The sequence below is a fragment of the Phocoena phocoena genome, chromosome 10 (genome assembly GCF_963924675.1).
Source record: "Phocoena phocoena chromosome 10, mPhoPho1.1, whole genome shotgun sequence".
Classification (NCBI taxonomy): domain Eukaryota; kingdom Metazoa; phylum Chordata; class Mammalia; order Artiodactyla; family Phocoenidae; genus Phocoena; species Phocoena phocoena.
Window position 1 is genome coordinate 69,764,180 of NC_089228.1, and position 17,077 is coordinate 69,781,256.

The 17,077-nt window shown below is 57.4% G+C and overlaps 1 protein-coding gene across 1 annotated transcript; it reads right to left on the reverse strand.

Moving 5' to 3' along the window:
- Positions 1-3,356: 3,356 nt before the first annotated feature.
- KCNK17 (potassium two pore domain channel subfamily K member 17) lies at positions 3,357-15,326 on the reverse strand. The gene is made up of 5 exons (XM_065885621.1): positions 15,047-15,326; positions 12,113-12,227; positions 9,375-9,535; positions 8,747-8,921; positions 3,357-4,100 (listed from the first exon to the last, which is right to left on the reverse strand). Exons 1-5 carry the CDS (start codon positions 15,317-15,319, stop codon positions 3,793-3,795), a joined length of 1,032 nt encoding a protein of 343 aa, XP_065741693.1. The 5' UTR covers positions 15,320-15,326; the 3' UTR covers positions 3,357-3,792.
- Between the last annotated feature and the right edge of the window lie 1,751 nt (positions 15,327-17,077).

Here is a 17,077-nt window from a genome sequence, read left to right on the forward strand (position 1 = left end):
AGCCCTGTGGGTGGGCGGGTGGATCTGTGGGCTGGGAGGCCTTGGGGCCAGCAGTGTGGGGGGTTTGGGGAGGGTGGGAGGGGCAGTCTGTGGGGCCGACTTCAGCTCAGTGCTCTCCAGGCCTGGAGCCTGGGGTGGAACCTGGTGTGGTAAGGTCCAAGGGGAATTGGGAATGAGGGAGTCTTAGCACAGCTCTTGCCCCAGACTGAGGCTTCCTCCAGCTCCCTCTGAGCCAAGTCCTTCTCTGTCCTGGCTCCTAAAATGAATGGACATCCCTCCCCAAGCCGGACCTTCAGCATCGTATGGGCCATGAGGGTAGGCGAAAGGGCCTGGTGAACTTGTGTGTGTGTGTGTGTGTGTGTGTGTGTGTGTGTTTGAAAGAGAGAGAGAGAGAGGAGAGAGATCTCCTGGATCCAAACTCTTAAGACAGCCCCAGGAGTCGGGTCGGGCCAGGAGGAACTGCCCTCCCTGAAATGTGGTTAATTAGAAAATCCAGACGAAAGCTGAGGGTGTAGAAGTAGTAAGGCTCAGACTCCCTGAAGCCAGCCTCTTCTACAGATGAGGAAAATGAGGCGTAGAAAGCAGAGAGGCTGGTTACGAACTCAATGGGCTTAAAGGAAGTCTCCCTGCCCCCCAGGCCAGGCCCTCATTACATCCCAGAGGACTGGCAGCAACAGTTAAGGTTACCCAGGGCTTCCCTGGTGGCACAGTGGTTGAGAGTCCGCCTGCCGATGTGGGGGGCGCGGGTTCGTGCCCCGGTCTGGGGGGATCCTGCGTGCCGCGGAGCGGCTGGGCCCGTGAGCCGTGGCCGCTGGGCCTGCGTGTCCGGAGCCTGTGCTCCACGGTGGGGGAGGCCACAGCAGTGAGGGGCCCGCGTACCGCAAAAAAAAAAAAAAAAAAAAAAAAAAAAAGATTACCCACCCACGGGGACCCGTGGCTACCTCTGGTCTTAACATCCATCGAAAATCTCATTTTCCCCATGTTAAAAGAGCATTAAATAAATAGCTCCTTTCTCACAGAGTTGATGGGAGAAGAAAACGACCAAGAGCTTAGAATAGCATCTGATGCTTACTAAGCACAGAATAAATGTTAGGAAGTGGGAACGATGACGACCACGATGATCGTAAAAGATGCCACTGTTTTAAAGGGAACCACTGCTTGACATTGGGTCTGATCTTGTCCCGGCTGTGCTGGAGCCACAGAGCTGGGCAGCCCATCCAGGAGGGAAGGCAGAGGCAGCGGCTGGCTGGTGTGAGGGGGTCTGCCTGTCCCTCCGGGTCGTGGTCCCCTGCACGCAGCACACACTTCCTGGCCTCTGCTAGGAGGTTCCCCTGTGACTCATGCGGGTCCAGGCCCCTCATCCCGGCCAGCAGCACCATGGCATCAGCCTGGGAGCGCCCAAGGGCAGGGCTCCACCCTGCGTCACCACTTGCTCAGCCCAGCCTGCCTGGCCAGCCCCCAGCCCCGAGAGGGGTCCTCAGAGGCGCTGCCTGTCACCTGGCTGCCGGCCTGCACGGTGTCCGCCTCCTGCCCCGGCCACTGGGCCTGCCGTGGACCGCCAGCAGCTGACATGCACGTCATTCTTCCTCTGGGCTGTTGCACATTCTTCTGGTACTTTGCACAGTCACTCGTTTAAGCCCGGGAGATCAGCTCTGCTCTTATCTCCATTTTTCAGAGGAGAAAACTGATGCAAAGAAACTTTAAGTGGTTTGTCCAGGATCACAGGGCTGGTGGGTGAGCCAGGCAGGCTGGCTCTAAACTCACGCCCTTTACAACCACAGTATACTGCTCTGAGGGGCCCCTTTCCTTCCTCCTCCAGGACTTGGTGGCCCAGGCTGTGTGAGCGAATGAATGACTAGCTTCCTTACCCGCACACTGTGCACAGCTCTCTGGCTGACCCTATTGCGGCATCATCGCTCCACGTGGGAAAGACCTCGCCGCCCGTTCTGCTCTATGATTTCTGTCCTAAGGTCGGCTTTTCTGTTCTCGTGTCTTTCCCAGATCCCGACTTCGTTACTCTATTTCTCCCGCCGCTCTACAACCCCTCACTCTTCACCTGTGTCCCCTCCCCACTTCCGGATCTGTACTTAGAGTTCCAGCAACTCTTCTCATTGGCTGTGGAGCAGCTGTCTGTAAGGAACTGGCCAATCAAGAAGCCTTATTCTGCTCCACCCCTAGCACCACAGGTTGTAAGTTCCCTCTGGGGCAGGCATTGTGAGCAGGGGCAGGAGTGTGCACGGGTGAAGGGCTTGGTGGGGAGAGAGGGACTCTGTCTAGAGAGGCTAGGCGTGAGGAGAAAGGGGTTCAAGGCAAGACAGAGTTGGGGCCACAGAGGCCAACCCAGCACTCCAGTCTCTCCCTCTCTCCCAGTTTTGAATTGCTAGGTCCTCCTTCTGGCGTGTGCTAAGTGTCAATACAAGGGATGCTACTTCCAGACCTCCAGCAATCTCTTCCTCACCTCCACTTTCCTCTGCCCAGCCTGTGGGCCTTAAGAAGTGGGCACGGACCCTGCTGTTTACTCGCTGGTGTTTGCTCCTGGGTCTGGCCTTGGTCCACTTTGGCCCAGGTCAGTTGGCACAAGCTGGTTGGTGTAACAGCCCTTCCTTCCTTGGCCAGGAGGCTGCCCCAGACCCAGTTCCAGGAGGGCCCTGAGGCTGAGGGGTTCGTCACAGGGAGGGGCCACATGGACCCCCACCCCCCAGGTCCCTGTGATGCTACCTATAGGATGGTAGAGGGGAGCAGAGTTGCAGATACCCACTGAGGCCAAGAACCCAACTGCCCCAGGCGATCTGTAGGTGCTGCCTGGTACTGCCAGGGCCTCCTGGCTGGGCTTGGGTTCCCGGGTGAGGTGGGGACCACACAGTTATGTGCTGCTTTAGTGGCAACCCTGGGTGAGAGACAGAAATGCTTAGGGTGAGATGCTCTGCAAACAGAAGTGACCTCTGCAAATCCTACCTGGCTTTGCAAACTGTGGTTGGAGCCTTCAAATGCAGTGGACCATGTTGAGGCAGGAGGAGCCCACTGGCCTGTCCTGGGCTTTTCTGTGGTATGAGTGAGTGATAGAGCAAGAATTTAGCAGCCAAACTGGGACCAGCTGCCTGCTGGCTGTATCAACCTTGAGAGTTATCAGCAAATCTTTAGTGAGTTTACCTGGAAGGTCTCTGGGGTTGTGGGGGCCTGCAGTGCAGCCCTCAATCCGTTCCCTCCACCAGTCCTGGGCAAAGTCACCTGGGGAGGGAGTGATTTCTCTTTATGTATACTCCAGTCTCAGAAGCTGCCTTTGTCTCTGGTGCGTGTGTCATCCGGAACTGGAATTAGATTTGGTTATGAGTGACAGAAAAACCCAATTAATAGCATTTTAAATAAGATCAACTTTTATTTCTCTCTTACATAAATGAAGTCTGGTGGTATTCAGTCCAGGTTTGTTATGGTGGCTCTGCAAACATCAGGAATCCAGGCTCTTTCTATCTTATTGTGTTGCCAATCTCAAACATGGCCTCTACCTCATGGTACAACATAGCTGCCAGAGCTCCAGCCACTGTATCAGCATTGCAGCCAGCTAGAAGAAGGACGTGGCAAAGAGGAGCATCCCCCACACACTGAAAGTCACATCCGTAATAAGTCACACAGAATACTTCTCTGTGTACCCTGTTGGGCAAAATTTAATCATGTAGCTGCACCTAGCTTTAAGGGAAGACCAAAAAATGTAGACTTTAGTCTGGGTGGTCTTATGCCAAGCTTAAAATCAGGGATCTTGCTGCTGAAGAAGAAGGTGGAACAAACAGAATATAGCTAGCTGTCCTTTCCACAGTGTGAGACTTGAACAGAGGGTTCTGGGCAATTCATGATTACAGGTCCCTCCAGATAGCAGCCTGGCTGTGGGGAGTGGGGCTCTGCCCCTCCATCCAGGCTCTGTCTCCAGCTTCGGGGCTTGAAGTTCCCCTTAGAGCTGTGGCAGTAGCAGGGATACGATCCTCGTGGAGCCTCCAGCAGGGAGAGGATCAGTTTGATGATCAAGGCCAGCCACGCCATCCCAAAGAGGATCCACAGAGACACTGTGTTCTTGTACCACAGAGGGTAATTCCGGGAGGGGTTCATCCCTGGAGGAGAAGCAAGGTCAGAGGACAGAGACCTGGGAAAGTCAGGGCCATGCTCCCAAAACAGAAACAGACATACATGGCTTGATGTGTCTGAGTAGAATGTGGGAAGTCCAGACCGGGTTGAGATGGCTGGTCTTGTGGTCACCTCCCTTGCATTCTAGGAAGCCTCCCTGGATTAACTCCTAGGGTTTAGAAGCTAAAATTCTTCTTTGTCTTTCTGAAGGACTCTGTGCTATGTCCCAGTGGTCCTCAAAGTGGGGTCCCTGGACCAGTAGCATCAGCATCCCCTGAGAGTTTGTAAAAAATGTGAATGACTGGATTCCACTCCAGACCTACTGAATCACAAACTCGGGGTGGGCCCAGCAATCTGTGTTTTGACAAACCCTCCAAGAGATTCTAATGCCTGCTCTGTGGTTGGCCTGTTTTTGTGTTTGGTTTTCTCATGTCTGAAGGAAGGGAGCTTTCCAGGGGCTTTAGGAAGAACATTCTCATCCCAATGCCCTCCAGCTGCTTCTCCAGCCCCGCTTTGCATGCCTCTCCCCCTTGAGTGCCGTGCTCTAGTCACTCTGGTCTTTCCCCCATTTCTCCATCTACCCTCTTTCCTGCCCCTGGGCCTTTGTACTTGCTGTCCTCTCAGCTCAGAACGCTCTTCATTTCCTCACCCTTCAGATCTCAGCTCAGACTTTACTCCCCAGAGACTAGACCGGGCCCCTGTCTCCCGCAGTCTGTATGTTACTTACCCTCTCTGGGCCTCAGCTTCCTCATCTATAAAATGGAGACAACAAGACAGTCCACCTTCTGGGACTGTCGCGACCATCATATGGGTTCACATCATAAAGTGCTCAGGATGGTGCCTGGCATGTAAGACCTATAGTCAGGCGACTGCTTTCCTCGCCTTTGGATCCCCACACTGTACCCCAGCACAGTCAGGACTGGATAAGGAATGAGTGAGGGAGGGGACGGATGGAGGCTTAGATAAGCTGTGTCAAGAGCCTACTCCATCTCCATCCTCTTCCCTCTGTGCTGGAGGGTCTATCTTATCAGATCAGGATTGTTCAAAGGGCAGAGATCTGGCCTCTTATTTCTTTGACATCGTCTTCTGTCTCAACTCTCTGTACCGCCCACCCCTCTGTCCACCCCCTACCCTGTCCTGCTGGCCCCAACACAACCTCTTTTCCCTGTCTTCCCCAGCCCGAGCCCCTCTCCTGGGCCCCAGCGCGGGGATGAGCCCACAGCCCTGGGCCCGACGTCACTGCCTGGCGGAAGCTGGGATTGGATTAGGCTGATTGGGTTACAGGGCCACCATTCCGCTGGCGGTCCCAAATGAGATCAGCCGTGAGCCAGCTCCCTGCCCGTCAGCTCGACTTGCTTCTGGCAACGGAGGGGAGGAGGTGTTCTTCTCCCCTCTTATTTCATTGTTTTTTTAGCCGAAATCATAAGTGGCAGGAGACCTGGCAGCTGGCAAGGCGCTCAACGGAATTGCAAATGCATTTGGGGGAAGCGGAGGCTGTGAGCTAGGGAGAAGCAGGTGGCTGGGACCTGGGGGCTGTCCCGGCCACGGCATTGGGGCCAAGAGGAGCGACTGTGAAGACAACACACCCTGTGGCTGCTGACGCAGGACAGTGGACACCCAGAGTCCAGGTGGTGGACCTCAGCACTCCCATCCAAGAAAGGGGTTTCGTCCTATCCCTGGAGGACGAGGAAGGCTGAGAGACATGGGGAAGAAGTGACGGTGGGTTGTCCCCTCTGAGCTATGGAAGATATTAGAACATATGTGTATGAGGATCCCTGGCTTGGGAGTCTATCCTAGACCTGCCTGTCCTTGGCTTGCCTGCTCTATGACCTTAATCAACTTCCTTCCCCTCTCTGGGTCTGTAGATGAGGCAGTCAGGGGCTGGTTGTACAGGTTGGGCACTGCACAACCCTAAATGGTTGCCATTCACACAGAGCATGATGAGGATGGCACCCATGGACTGTTCCAGCTTCTGTCCTTGTCCCCCCTTGACTCTTATGACCTTTAAAAATGACAAGTATTATCATGTCACCTGCCCAGCTCCTCTGAAAACCATAAGTGCTTTCCTTTAGTCTTAGGACAGAGTCCAAAATCCGTGACTCGGCCTGTGAGGCCCTCTATGTGACCAGGCCCTGCTTCCCTCTCCACTCTGAGCTCTCCGCTTCTACACTAGACGTGGGCGACCATGAAATACTCTTCCGACCAGCCCGGCCATAACAGCCTCAACCCAGGGCTGTGTGATCTACAGAGGGCAAGTGAGGGTACGTGTGGTCACTTGTCACAAGACACTGAGATGGGTGCAGAGGGAAAAGTGTGAGTAGCACATCTCTGGAGATGTGGTGAAGGGGACAGTTCTGCCTGTTGCCACTCGGTGGGAGTGGGCTGCCCGGCAGTCCCTCTGGACTTAAAGGACCCTCGTAGGTTCATACCAGGCCTTCTCAGTCAGAGTTTTTGGTTGAAGGGGACTCTGGGGGCCCTGCGCCTAATACACCAGCTTCCCTGCCCTGCCAGTCCCTCCTCACTCCTGCAGCTGTGTGGATGTCTCTGCCGCCCCATCCCCCCGCGCCCCCCCCCCCACCACCCCGGTGGTGGCAGAGGCCTTGCTTCACATTTCCAGGTTGCCCATGTCTAGAGAGGCCTGCCCCCTCCTCCCCCTGCCCTGCCTTCCCTCAGAGGGCTGTGGGGCCTCTGGACATACTCACAGAGTGTGTCCTCAGTAACCCCATAAAGGTTCCTCCAGGTAAGCTTCTAGGGGAGCCTGCTGTCAGCTATTCCCATCTAGGACCAAACTTTAGGAGCCCTAGTGATCCATGGGCACAAAGAGACTGCAGTTGGGGGTCCCATTCCCTCTTCTCCTCCCCCCTCCTTGCATGGGCACCCTCAGAGAACAAGGACTTGTGGGTTTAGGACTATCACTGGGGACACATCCTGCGTTTCATCCTTTGAGCCCTGGGGTAAGGTGGGGGGCAGTCAGTGGAGGGGGCCAGCTGTTGCAGGAAAGCACTGAAGGTTTTCAGAGGAGCTGGGCAGGTGATATGATAGCACTTGTCATTTTAAAGGTCATGAGAGCCAAGGGAGGACAAGGACAGAGGCTGTACCATTCCATGGGTGCCATCCTCATCACGCTCTGTGTGAATGGCAACCCGTTAGGGTTGTGCAGTGCCCAACCTGTACAACCAGCCATGTGCAACAGCCCTGCCTAGACTAGGGAAACGGCAGTGGGAACAGAGAGGAGAGGGCATACCCAAAACTCATTCTCTGAGCTCTGAGGTGGGCAGATGGGGGCACGGTGGGCTCAGCTCTCCTCAGATACATCTCTCCTCTCTGAGGGTAGGAGTGATAGCATGACGCACTTGGAGGAAACTGTCCCAAAGCTTCTCTTCCAGAGCAACGGCCTCCCTTCCAAGACAGAGGATATCAGGAAGGGGCAGCATGACGCCCGACACCAGACCTTGCTTCCTGGGGAAGGAGAGGTTTAGGGAAGGGGACTTTGCACGCAGCCCAGAAAGCACTGAGGAGTCTTAGCCATCACCTAGACCAGCCCCTCATTTTATAGACAGGAACACTGATGCCCAGACAGGGGATATGTGAGGCCGTCTGGAAAGGGCTAAGAGTTTTGGAGTCAGGTCAGAAGTCATACCCCACCAGCTGTGCAAAATCTCAGGCAAACGTCTTGGCCTCTGTGAGCTTCGTCCTTCTCCTCAGTAAAATGTGGTGACAATCAACATTCTTGGTTGCTTAATGGGCTATAGCTGTTTGTTACTTTGGTAGGACCTCATTTCAATATTCCAGGCTGGGTTCACATTGTTTCTGCAGGAGAGCAGAAGGGCAGTGCCTCCAACTCACTTTAGGGCCAGAGACCTGAAGGAGGGCACAGAGCCCCTTGAGGCCATGGCCACTGCTCACTTGGTGACCCTTTTGCGGGGGGAGTAAAGGGGGATGGGACTGGGCTGGGTGTCCAGCCACCCCTGCGCCCCGCAGAATGTCCCTCTGTTGCCACCTGCTGGGCAACTGCCACAGCTTTTTAATACAAGGACAGTCGCTTCTGGGGGCCCTTGACTTGACCACGATGGGTGATGACCGCTGATTAAACCCCACCTTGGACCCTCTGGACCACACAGCCCTTTCTTACTGACCAAGTTTGGAGACCAATCGTTTGGGGGTTAGGGGAGGCTGGGATTTTCTGATTCTCCCAGACTCTCCTGCCAGACCCCCTGGGCTGTGATGTGGGCTTCGTGGCCCTGAACCCAGGGGCATTTCGTGGGGCGGGGTGAAGTGGGGAGGAGAGACCCTGGGACAACGATGGACGGGGGAGAGAACTCAGGGCCTCCCTTTATCTGATGAGCTTTAAGAATAATAGGTGAGCCTGGGGAATTCTCAGGCTTTTCAGGATGGCCAGAAGTGTGGCTCACAGCCTGAGGCACAGGGTTCAAACTCCACTTGTCACTTTTTAGCTGGGTGACCTTAGCCCTATCACACCACAAAGGCAAGTTGAACCTGCCAAAGCCCGTGTCCTCTGGACTTTGGGCCCCTAAACCCTTACAGGGCCTGGCACGCAGCAGGTGCCCAGGGACACCGACGATGGGCTGATGAGTGGAGGGCGCCCCTCCCGCCTCCCGCTGGGGGTTCTCACCAATCACGTAGTCGCCGAAGCCCACGGTGCTGAGGGTGATGAAGGAGAAGTAGAAGCCCTCCACGTAGCTCCAGCCCTCCACGTGGGAGAAGAGAAGCGGGGGCAGCAGCAGGAAAAGCAGGAGGCCGGACAGGAGGGCGCTGGAGCCCACCAGCCACCGGGCCTTGGCCGGGTCCTGAGGGTGCACGTAGCGCCCAGCCCCCATGAGGCCTCTGCTCAGTGCATGGGGCCGGGGGCAGACAGCCTGGGGGTGTACCGAGCCGACGGCAGGGTGAGCGCTACCCTCGTAAGAAGGGGGCCGCCTTTGGGGCCTCTGCCCCTGGTGTGAGTTCTCCAGGCTCCTGGACAAGGCCTTGGCTAGCTCCAGGTCCCACTGTGTCTCCCCACTGATGTCCCTTTATCACCGAAGACCCCTGTTCTGGGCAGTGACCCCAACCCCACCACACTCCCACCAGTAACCCCGATTGTTCCCACCAGTGAACCCTTTTACCCACCACGGCCATCATTTTCTACCAGAGACTCTCCCTCCGGGCAGTGACAACCTGGCCATCCACGGCCCTGATTCCCACCACAGCCCCCCATTCTAGAAGTGACCCGTCCCTCGCCCCTGTTCCTGCAGCCCCCTCACCTTCCAGGTGACCCCCAGCACGCGGGCGCAGCTGTGCACCCCCTGCTGCATGAGATGCCCCAGTCGGTTCAGCACCACAAGGTTGAGTGGAATCCCCACGAGAGCGAAGAAGATGCAGAAGAGGCGGGCGCCCATCGTGCGGGGGCTCAGGTTGCCATAGCCTGAGGCCAGAGAGGGACACTGCAGGAGGCCTTTCCATCTTCAGGGGCCCCCGTTCCTAACCCGCTACGGACACGGCAGCTGGTATGTATCATGGCCTTCCCTTCCCACGCAGGGCGCTATACTTGCTCCCTCAGTCCAGCCTCAGCCACCCTTCCCAATGCAGATTATGCCCAGATCGACAGATTGGAAAACCGAATCTCTAGGGGGTGCTGTGTGCGTGGGTACACACCACGGAGTGTGAGAATCCCGTCTGTCCTCGTTTCGTTTCCTCCCTCCCTGGGTGGGCAGAGGGATGTGGGAGAGGGGTGTGGGAGCCTGCAGAGCCTCCAGCCACTTCCTTCAGGATAGACGTTAGTTTCCCATGAGTTCCCTCACAATGGGGTATCAGCCCCCCATGGGCAGCAGGGACTTGCCAGCTTTGCTCGTCACGGTATCTCCAGCACCTAGAACTATCTGGACCATACTGGGTACTCAGTCTTTTCGTTGAATGAATGGATGGGTAGCTGAGTGAATCAATGAGCAAGCTGGTGATGGGTTTTATAGATGACAAATGATTTCAGGGCCCAGGCCCATCCTGCTGGCCCAGAAGTATCTGTGTGCCGGTCAGACCCTGTTTCATTCTAGGGCTTGGAAGGTACAGCCCTCCCAGGCTGCTGGTCCTAGGGTAACAGGGGTGCCAAGGAGGCAGCCCGCCGCTGCGCCTCTCAGGACCCCTTCCTTCTGTCGTGAACTGTCCTACATGTACCCGGTCTCCCATCTCCCCTCTCCCCCTCCTTTCTCTGCATTTTCTCCGTGTGCATGTGTGTCCGTGTGAGTGTGTGTGTGGTTGGAATCAGAATCATGAACTTCCCTCTTGTCCACCTCTGAATGGCTGTCTCTTTTTTCCTGCCGTTTAGAATTCCCACCCTAAGGGTAGGTGCTGTTGGAAAGGGCAAGGATGGCCCCCAGCTGGGTTCTGAACTCCGACCCTGCGGCTTACTGGCTACGTGATCCTGAGGAAGTCGTGCAACTCCTTTGCCTCAGCTTCCTCATCCGTGAGAAGAAGAAGCCTTATCCTTGGAGGCTGGACCATATGGACAAAATGAGATCTCGAGTATAAAAGTACTCCTACGGTGCCTGGTACGCAGACCAGGCGTGTGGGGTAGGGTGGAGGCCCCTTCCCCGGCCCTCCTCCCCGCTCAGAGCCGGCCCAGACAGCTTTAGGGCAGTACAGAGTGCAGAGAAGAGACAGGGACAAAGTCCACATCAGGAATGGTAGAGCTGGGAAGAGAGAGGCTGCGAAACTCTGAATTAGGTGGGCCGGTCACGGGCCCAGGGCAGAGAGTGTAGGAGGTGTGGGGTTCAGAGATGAGAGACCCCCGCACATCTGGGAGACATGGCCCACAGTGACTGTCCATCAACATCCCCTCCTGCTCTGGAGCTCAATAAATGGTGGTAGAGTGCGTATATTTGGAATTCGTTATGTCAGCATTTGTCGAGCACCCACTGTATACTGGGCCTTGTACTAGACCCCGGGGGTGTAAGGGTGAATAAACACCATCCTGCCCCAACCTTCCGGGGCGCAGGGGCCATGGAGTCGAGGGGCCTCCCAAGCATGCTTGCTTCAAGGTGGAGGACTGCCCAAGCCCCAGGGCAGCCTGAGATCTGCTTCCAAGAAGTATTATTTAAAGCCACAGGGAGAGTGCCTCTGGGTGCGTCTGCCTGGCTCCACCCTGGGGAGGAGAGTGACTGGAAGTTTCCTGGGGAGTGGAGCTGGCTGGAGGTGGTAGCCACCAGTGGTGTCCGCCCACCACCTGGTGGTGAGTCTGGTGTCATGCAGGCGCTCGGGCCGGGCGCCCAGGCAGGGTGCCCAGGCAGGGTGATGGGGCAGCCCCTCTGGAGTTATTTCCTGGGTGTCAGAGCCGGAGGGATCTAGGCCACTCTTCTTCCCCAAACAACAGTCCCCAGGCACCCACCCAGGACAAGTTCCACCTCTGCTCTCCTGAGGACAGGCCTAGAGATGGGGGAGGGAGGTCTAGCCCAGGGGTCCAGGTGTGTGAGGGAGGAAAGGCGTTGGAGAGGATGGTGATGGGGTGAGGGGGTGCCTTAGTGAGCTGTGGAGAGGTGGGAAGGGCCGCCTTCCCCAATGCTGCGAACAGGGGGTCAAAAGGCTCTTTTTGGATTTCTGCCCCTCCTTCCTCCCCAACTTTCCCTTACCTCCCCTCTGCCCTCACCACTCCCTAACCCAGGCTGAGTGCTGGGTGGGCCTGGCTGAGCAGACCAGGACACTTACTGTGCCCAGCAGCGTCTTTATTGCTACCCGGGGGGCCCTCAGCTGCCTGAAAGGCTGTGTGAGGCAGAAGTCCCCAGAGCAGCATTTCACAAACCTCCTGGGGACCTGGGTGCAATGCAGAAGCCGATTCAGCACATCTTCAGTGAGCCCAAGGTTCTGCTCCCAGGCGGTGCCCACGCTGCTGCGTCTGTTTACGCTCAGAGCCAGGGGGTCCCAGTAATCCCTCCGAAAGTAACTGGTGTCCTGTCCCTCAGGGGAGGCCGCCCTCCCCAGCCCCGCCTCCCTGGCCCCATCCTGCTCTTACCGATGGTGGTGATGGTGGACACGGAGAAAAAGAAGGAGCCCACAAACTCCCAGCGCCCCATGCTGGTGGTGTTGTCGAGGATGATGTCCCCATTTTGGTAGGCTTGGATGATGCCCTGGGGGAGAGGCTGTAGTGACCACCAGGCTCTGTGGGGTGATGGGGCCCCTGCACCCAAACACACACACACGCGCGCACACACACTCGTGACAATGATCCCAGCCTGTCTGGGGCTAGGAGGCTCTTTCCCTCCAACCAGGGGCTCCCCACGGGCAGGGACCATGGGGATAGCTCCTTCCCCTCTCTTCACCCCAGAACCCAGGTCAGCCCAGGATATCTCACTGGCTGGAAGAACTCCATTTGTTCTCTCCCCTGCTCACTCCTGCTCTTGCAACAAGCCCTGGTACATGTGGTGTATTAGGGGAGCTGAAGATAAAGGAGACGTGACCTCAGTCACACAGGCAGTGCAGCTCCATGATCGCGGGTGAGATATCCAACTTCTCTGCTCCTCAGTCCCCTTCTCTGTAAAATGGGAGTACTAATCGCACCCACTTCACCGAGTCGTTGAGGGTTAAATGAGGTATTAGGTGTAAAGACTTAGAACAGTCTGGAACATGGAACATGGGAAAGGTTAGCAGTTGCTATCATCATCATTACTGCAAATATAATGCTGTTGGAATACAGATAGGGAAAGTGTGCATTCTGATGGCGGTAGGGGCAGAAGGCTTCATGGAGGGGGTGATGTTTTAGTTGGGCCTTCCTTGAGGGTCGGATAGGACTGTTCCTGGTGGAAGGACGTTTAGGTAAATGGGGCCGCAGGAGCAAAGGCTGGGAGGGAGGACTGGGTCTGGGGTGTAGAATAGGGAGACTGCAAGGTAGTTGGCAGCCAGGCCATGCTTGACTCTGCCATGCCAGGGATGGAGTGGCAGGCATCTCCTAAGGTCACCGAGCAAAGGCGAGGCAAGCTCAGGTATGTGTGCTCTGTGGCAACTGGCAGCATAGAAGATGCTGGCAGATGGGAAGGGGAGAGAGTCCTGCAGGGGTGCGTGATGGGGAGGGCCTGGGCTGCATCCTAGCACAGAGTGGCCCAGGAGGCACAGAGAGAAGATATTCAGAAGCCCAGGGCTCTGGCCTTATTTGGTGTGGGTAGTGAGAGAAGCATCTAAGAACTCTGTGAAGGTGTGTGGAGGTGAGGCCAAGGACAGAGATTTAGAACAGGCGGAGGAACAGGGCTGGGAGGAGGAGAACTGCTTGCTCTTGACCCTGTGGGAATTTGAGGGCCGCGGGAAGTTGCACTTACATGTCTGCACTCAGGGGGTTGATCTGGGTTGGAGATACCACATCCCTATTCTTGGGGATGGTTGAATCCACAGGGGCTTGAGGAAGGAGGTGAAGTGGGGGTGGAGCAGGAGGGCGTGGAGAGGAAGAGCTGAGAGCCCCCCAGGGATCCTTGGGAAACACGCACATACACAGATCTGTACTGAGCCGGTACTCATGGTTGACAACCCCAGTGCACTGGCTATGAACCTGTGCATTTGTATTTAACCTCTCTGAGCCTCATTTTATCCATCTCTAAAATGGGGATGATAATAATGGCACCTACCTGTGAGGTAGGTGGGGATGAACCAAGTTAATACAGTAGGAACAGTGCCTGACACACAGTAAGTGCCACACAGAAGCATTTACTATCATTCCCGTTGCCATCATTGTCACGTTCCTTGGGCCCAGGCTGCTGGCAATTGAAGTCCACCACCTTTTCAAGCGGCGTGTCACACAGCCCCCAGGACTAGGCAGTCGGGCTGTATTTGTAGAAGTTGAGATGTAGGGGGTGGAGGTGTCACATCAGATTCTTAACAGAGATAGTTCTTTCCCTGTCCAGCTCCAGGCCCAGCCACAGCGGCCCAGTCTCAGGGCTCAGGACTCTACCTCCAATCCAGTGCTCCGGTCCCTTCCCACCCGACACACTTCCCTGAGACCTTCTGGGGACTAGCTTTGGGCTGGTGACTCTGGCACACAGGCCTTGCCCTCCTCGCCAGAGGAGGCACGGGGACTGCAGGGTGGGGATGTCGGTCTAGGGGCGCAGCTGTCTGCACCCGCTGACCAAGCCACGGTCCAGGACGTTGATGCTTCCGCCAAATCCAAGCAGCGCCGGGTCCCTCGTTGCCTGCCCAGAGTTGAAGGAGACCTCCGTCCATCTGTGAGGCCCTGCCCGGAAGAACCCTCGCCTGCCTGCCCTCCTCCCCAGGCCCCGATGGGTCTCCCCCACCCCCTCAGCAGTCTCTGTCCTCCCTGACCTCTGCATCCTCCCACCCGCCGCCCCCTTCAGCCCCTCCAGGCCTCCGCCCAGCGCTGTCTGCCGTCCTTGCCCCCAATTCTCAAATTTGCACCTGGGTCTCCGGTGGAAGGGGCCAAGGGTGCCCTTTCGCCCTTGGCCCTAGGTCCGACATCGACACAGCGCCGCACGGTCCCAGGTCGACCCCCTCCTGCCACTTCCCAAGCCGGCCAGCGCGCTCTGTCCCTACGCCGCCCGTACCCGGTCGGCCCCGCCAGCCAGCTCTGGACCCCGTTAGCGCGCCCCTTGTCGTCCTCGTCCCCAGATTCGGGTGTGTGCGCCACGCAACTCTCTGGACAGGGAGGGTCACGCCCTCTCGCCCCGAACCGCGGACTCGTGGCGCCGCGCTGCGCATTGCTCTCGCCGGAGCTGGGCTCTTTCCATCGGGGTCCAGCCCAATTCTGGAGTCCCCACTCGGCAACGCGCGCCTCCGTTCGTCCCCGCGTCTGTGCTCTCCACTTTCTTTTGGAGAAGTGCTCCCGGCTTTGCCCTGACCCGAGCCGGTGCGTGCCCTCTCGCCGCATGCCTGTGCACCCCGCGCTCCGCTGCGCCAGCCACCTCCCTACGCCCCACCACGCGCCCGGGCCGCCCCGCTCGCCCCTGACCCGGATCAGCGAGTCCAGCGCCGGGTCATCCAGACAGGTGAAGTTCCGCAGCAGCGCCCACTTGTCGCGCTGGAATCTCTCGCTGGAATCGTGCGCCGCGGGGCTCTCCAGCAGCCAGAACACGCCGCTGCCCAGTGCCAGGTAAGTCAGGTAGGCAAGCAGCAGGAGCCATGTGCTCGGCATCGCGCAGCCCCAGACCCTGCCCTCGGGCGCCTCCGGTGCTCTCCGCCTGCACTCAGCGGGAGAGGCAGGGAGGTCGGAGCCGGGAGCCATGGACCAGGACTGAAGCGGAAAGGAAGGGCTAGGAAGGAACTGGGCTGGTCCGTTCTCTAGCCAACGCCTGCCCGTGCCCAGTTTTCTCAGCAGAGGAGGCGTGCTGGGGAATGGGACAGCCCTGCCCCACTCCCACCGGGATCCAATCCCAGGGACAAAAAGAGGCCCAGCTGTGGGCATCTGGCCCCGCCTCGAATGTGTGTGGAGTGCCCACCCCCAGGCAGGCCTAGCTCTGGGAGAAGGGAAGGGCTGCTGGGTGACCGCAGGCGCTGGGAGAGAAGGGGCCCAGAGCCTCCCAGCGTCCTGTAGCGAACAGTGGGAGGGACTCTTGCAGACCGCACGCAGGGTGAAGAGAAAGTGCAAGCGAAGTTTATTGTCCTGGGGCACTGGGACTATTGCCACGGACTTGCTGCCTGTCGGGTCCTCTCTGGGTCTCTCCCATCACCATCCTTTCCTTTATGTGCCCGAAGATGAGGGGCTCCAGCCAATCACCACTTGCCCATGAACTTGGGAGGCAAGAGGGGCCTTGACCAGTGGGCTTGTCCATTCCCTGCTTCTGAAGAGGCCCCCTCACTCCCTCCTCCACCCAGGATGGAGGACGGGTCCAGGGTGTGTAAAGAGTCCTGGGGGTCCTCAGTGTCTCAGGCCTCTCCTCTGTCTTAGGAAGTCCTGGGTGTAACCTGGGTCTCTTGCTGCTGTAGCTCCTTCCCTAGGTGTCCCATCCGAGCCTCCTCTGCTTCACAGCCTTGCCTCAGTCCTGTCCAGAGGTCCCCAGCCACTTATGGGTCTGTCTTGCTGAGAGAGGTTTGCAGTCCTTGGTGAAGTTGGGCCTTGAGGTGGACTGGTGTAAATCTCTCCTTTCCTCCTGGCCAGAGATGCCACAGTCTGGCAGGAGAGAGACGAGACTGCGCAGGGTATTCCCAAGGGATGCTGGGCCTCCACGCAGGTCATTTCCCGGAAATCTCCTGGGATCAGCGGGCTGGTGTTTTCCCAGGGAGTGTTTGGAAAGGCTCTTAAGAGCCCAGAAGGGGTGATGAGGTCAAGGGGTGCCCTGAGGGGTTCAATGGAGGCCTTGCCCAGGAAAGTGGGCGGGGACACCCAAGCGTGCCCAAGCCTTGTTCACGGACAACTCTAGACCTGTAGGCAAGGGGAACTGGCAGGCTTACAGGCAGCTTGCCTACCCCTCCGGCTGGCAGCTTCCTGAGGGCAGACGTCCTATTTGCATGAAGATGGCCCCCAAGTCCCTGCCTGGCCCTCTCCCATCCTCGACCCTCCCTGCCAGCTGGTCCCATGGGCACTCGTCATACCCAGGTCTGCCCCTCATCATGGGGTTGTGGCCACTGGGTCAGGGTTGCCTCTCTGCTTGTCTAGTCCTTCCATTTGGAGGGCAGGAACATTCACTGTTGTTGCCCCAGAGCCTGGCCCGGTGCCTGACACACAGTGGGGGCCTGATAGCACGCTGTGCATGTATCAAGTGAGGCACAAATAAAGTCGCCCTGTGTTTGCTGTCCTGAACGAGGTCTCTTGGGCGGAGGATGCAGGGAGGGCGATGGAGATTTGGCCACAATGATCCATGTCTAGATTCAACTTTCTCGGGTCACTTTTGAGGGAGGGGCTCTGGGACAACTGTGCACATCCTGCACCCCACACACCTGTCTCCCATCCTGTCTCTACCTCTCTTTTCTGTTACTTTCTTGGATGCTCCTGTCTCCTTTCTCCATCCGGAGAGCCCCTGAGACCAGCTCTGGCTGGGAAGTG

Coding starts and splice junctions, on each gene's coding strand:
- KCNK17 (XM_065885621.1), bottom strand. CDS start 15,319: ATGGCTCCCGGCTCCGACCTCCCTGCCTCTCCCGCTGAGTGCAGGCGG. Junction 12,228..15,046: donor CGCTGGACTCGCTGATCCGG/GTCAGGGGCGAG, acceptor CCTCTCCCCCAG/GGCATCATCCAAGCCTACCA. Junction 9,536..12,112: donor GTCCACCATCACCACCATCG/GTAAGAGCAGGA, acceptor CTCTGGCCTCAG/GCTATGGCAACCTGAGCCCC.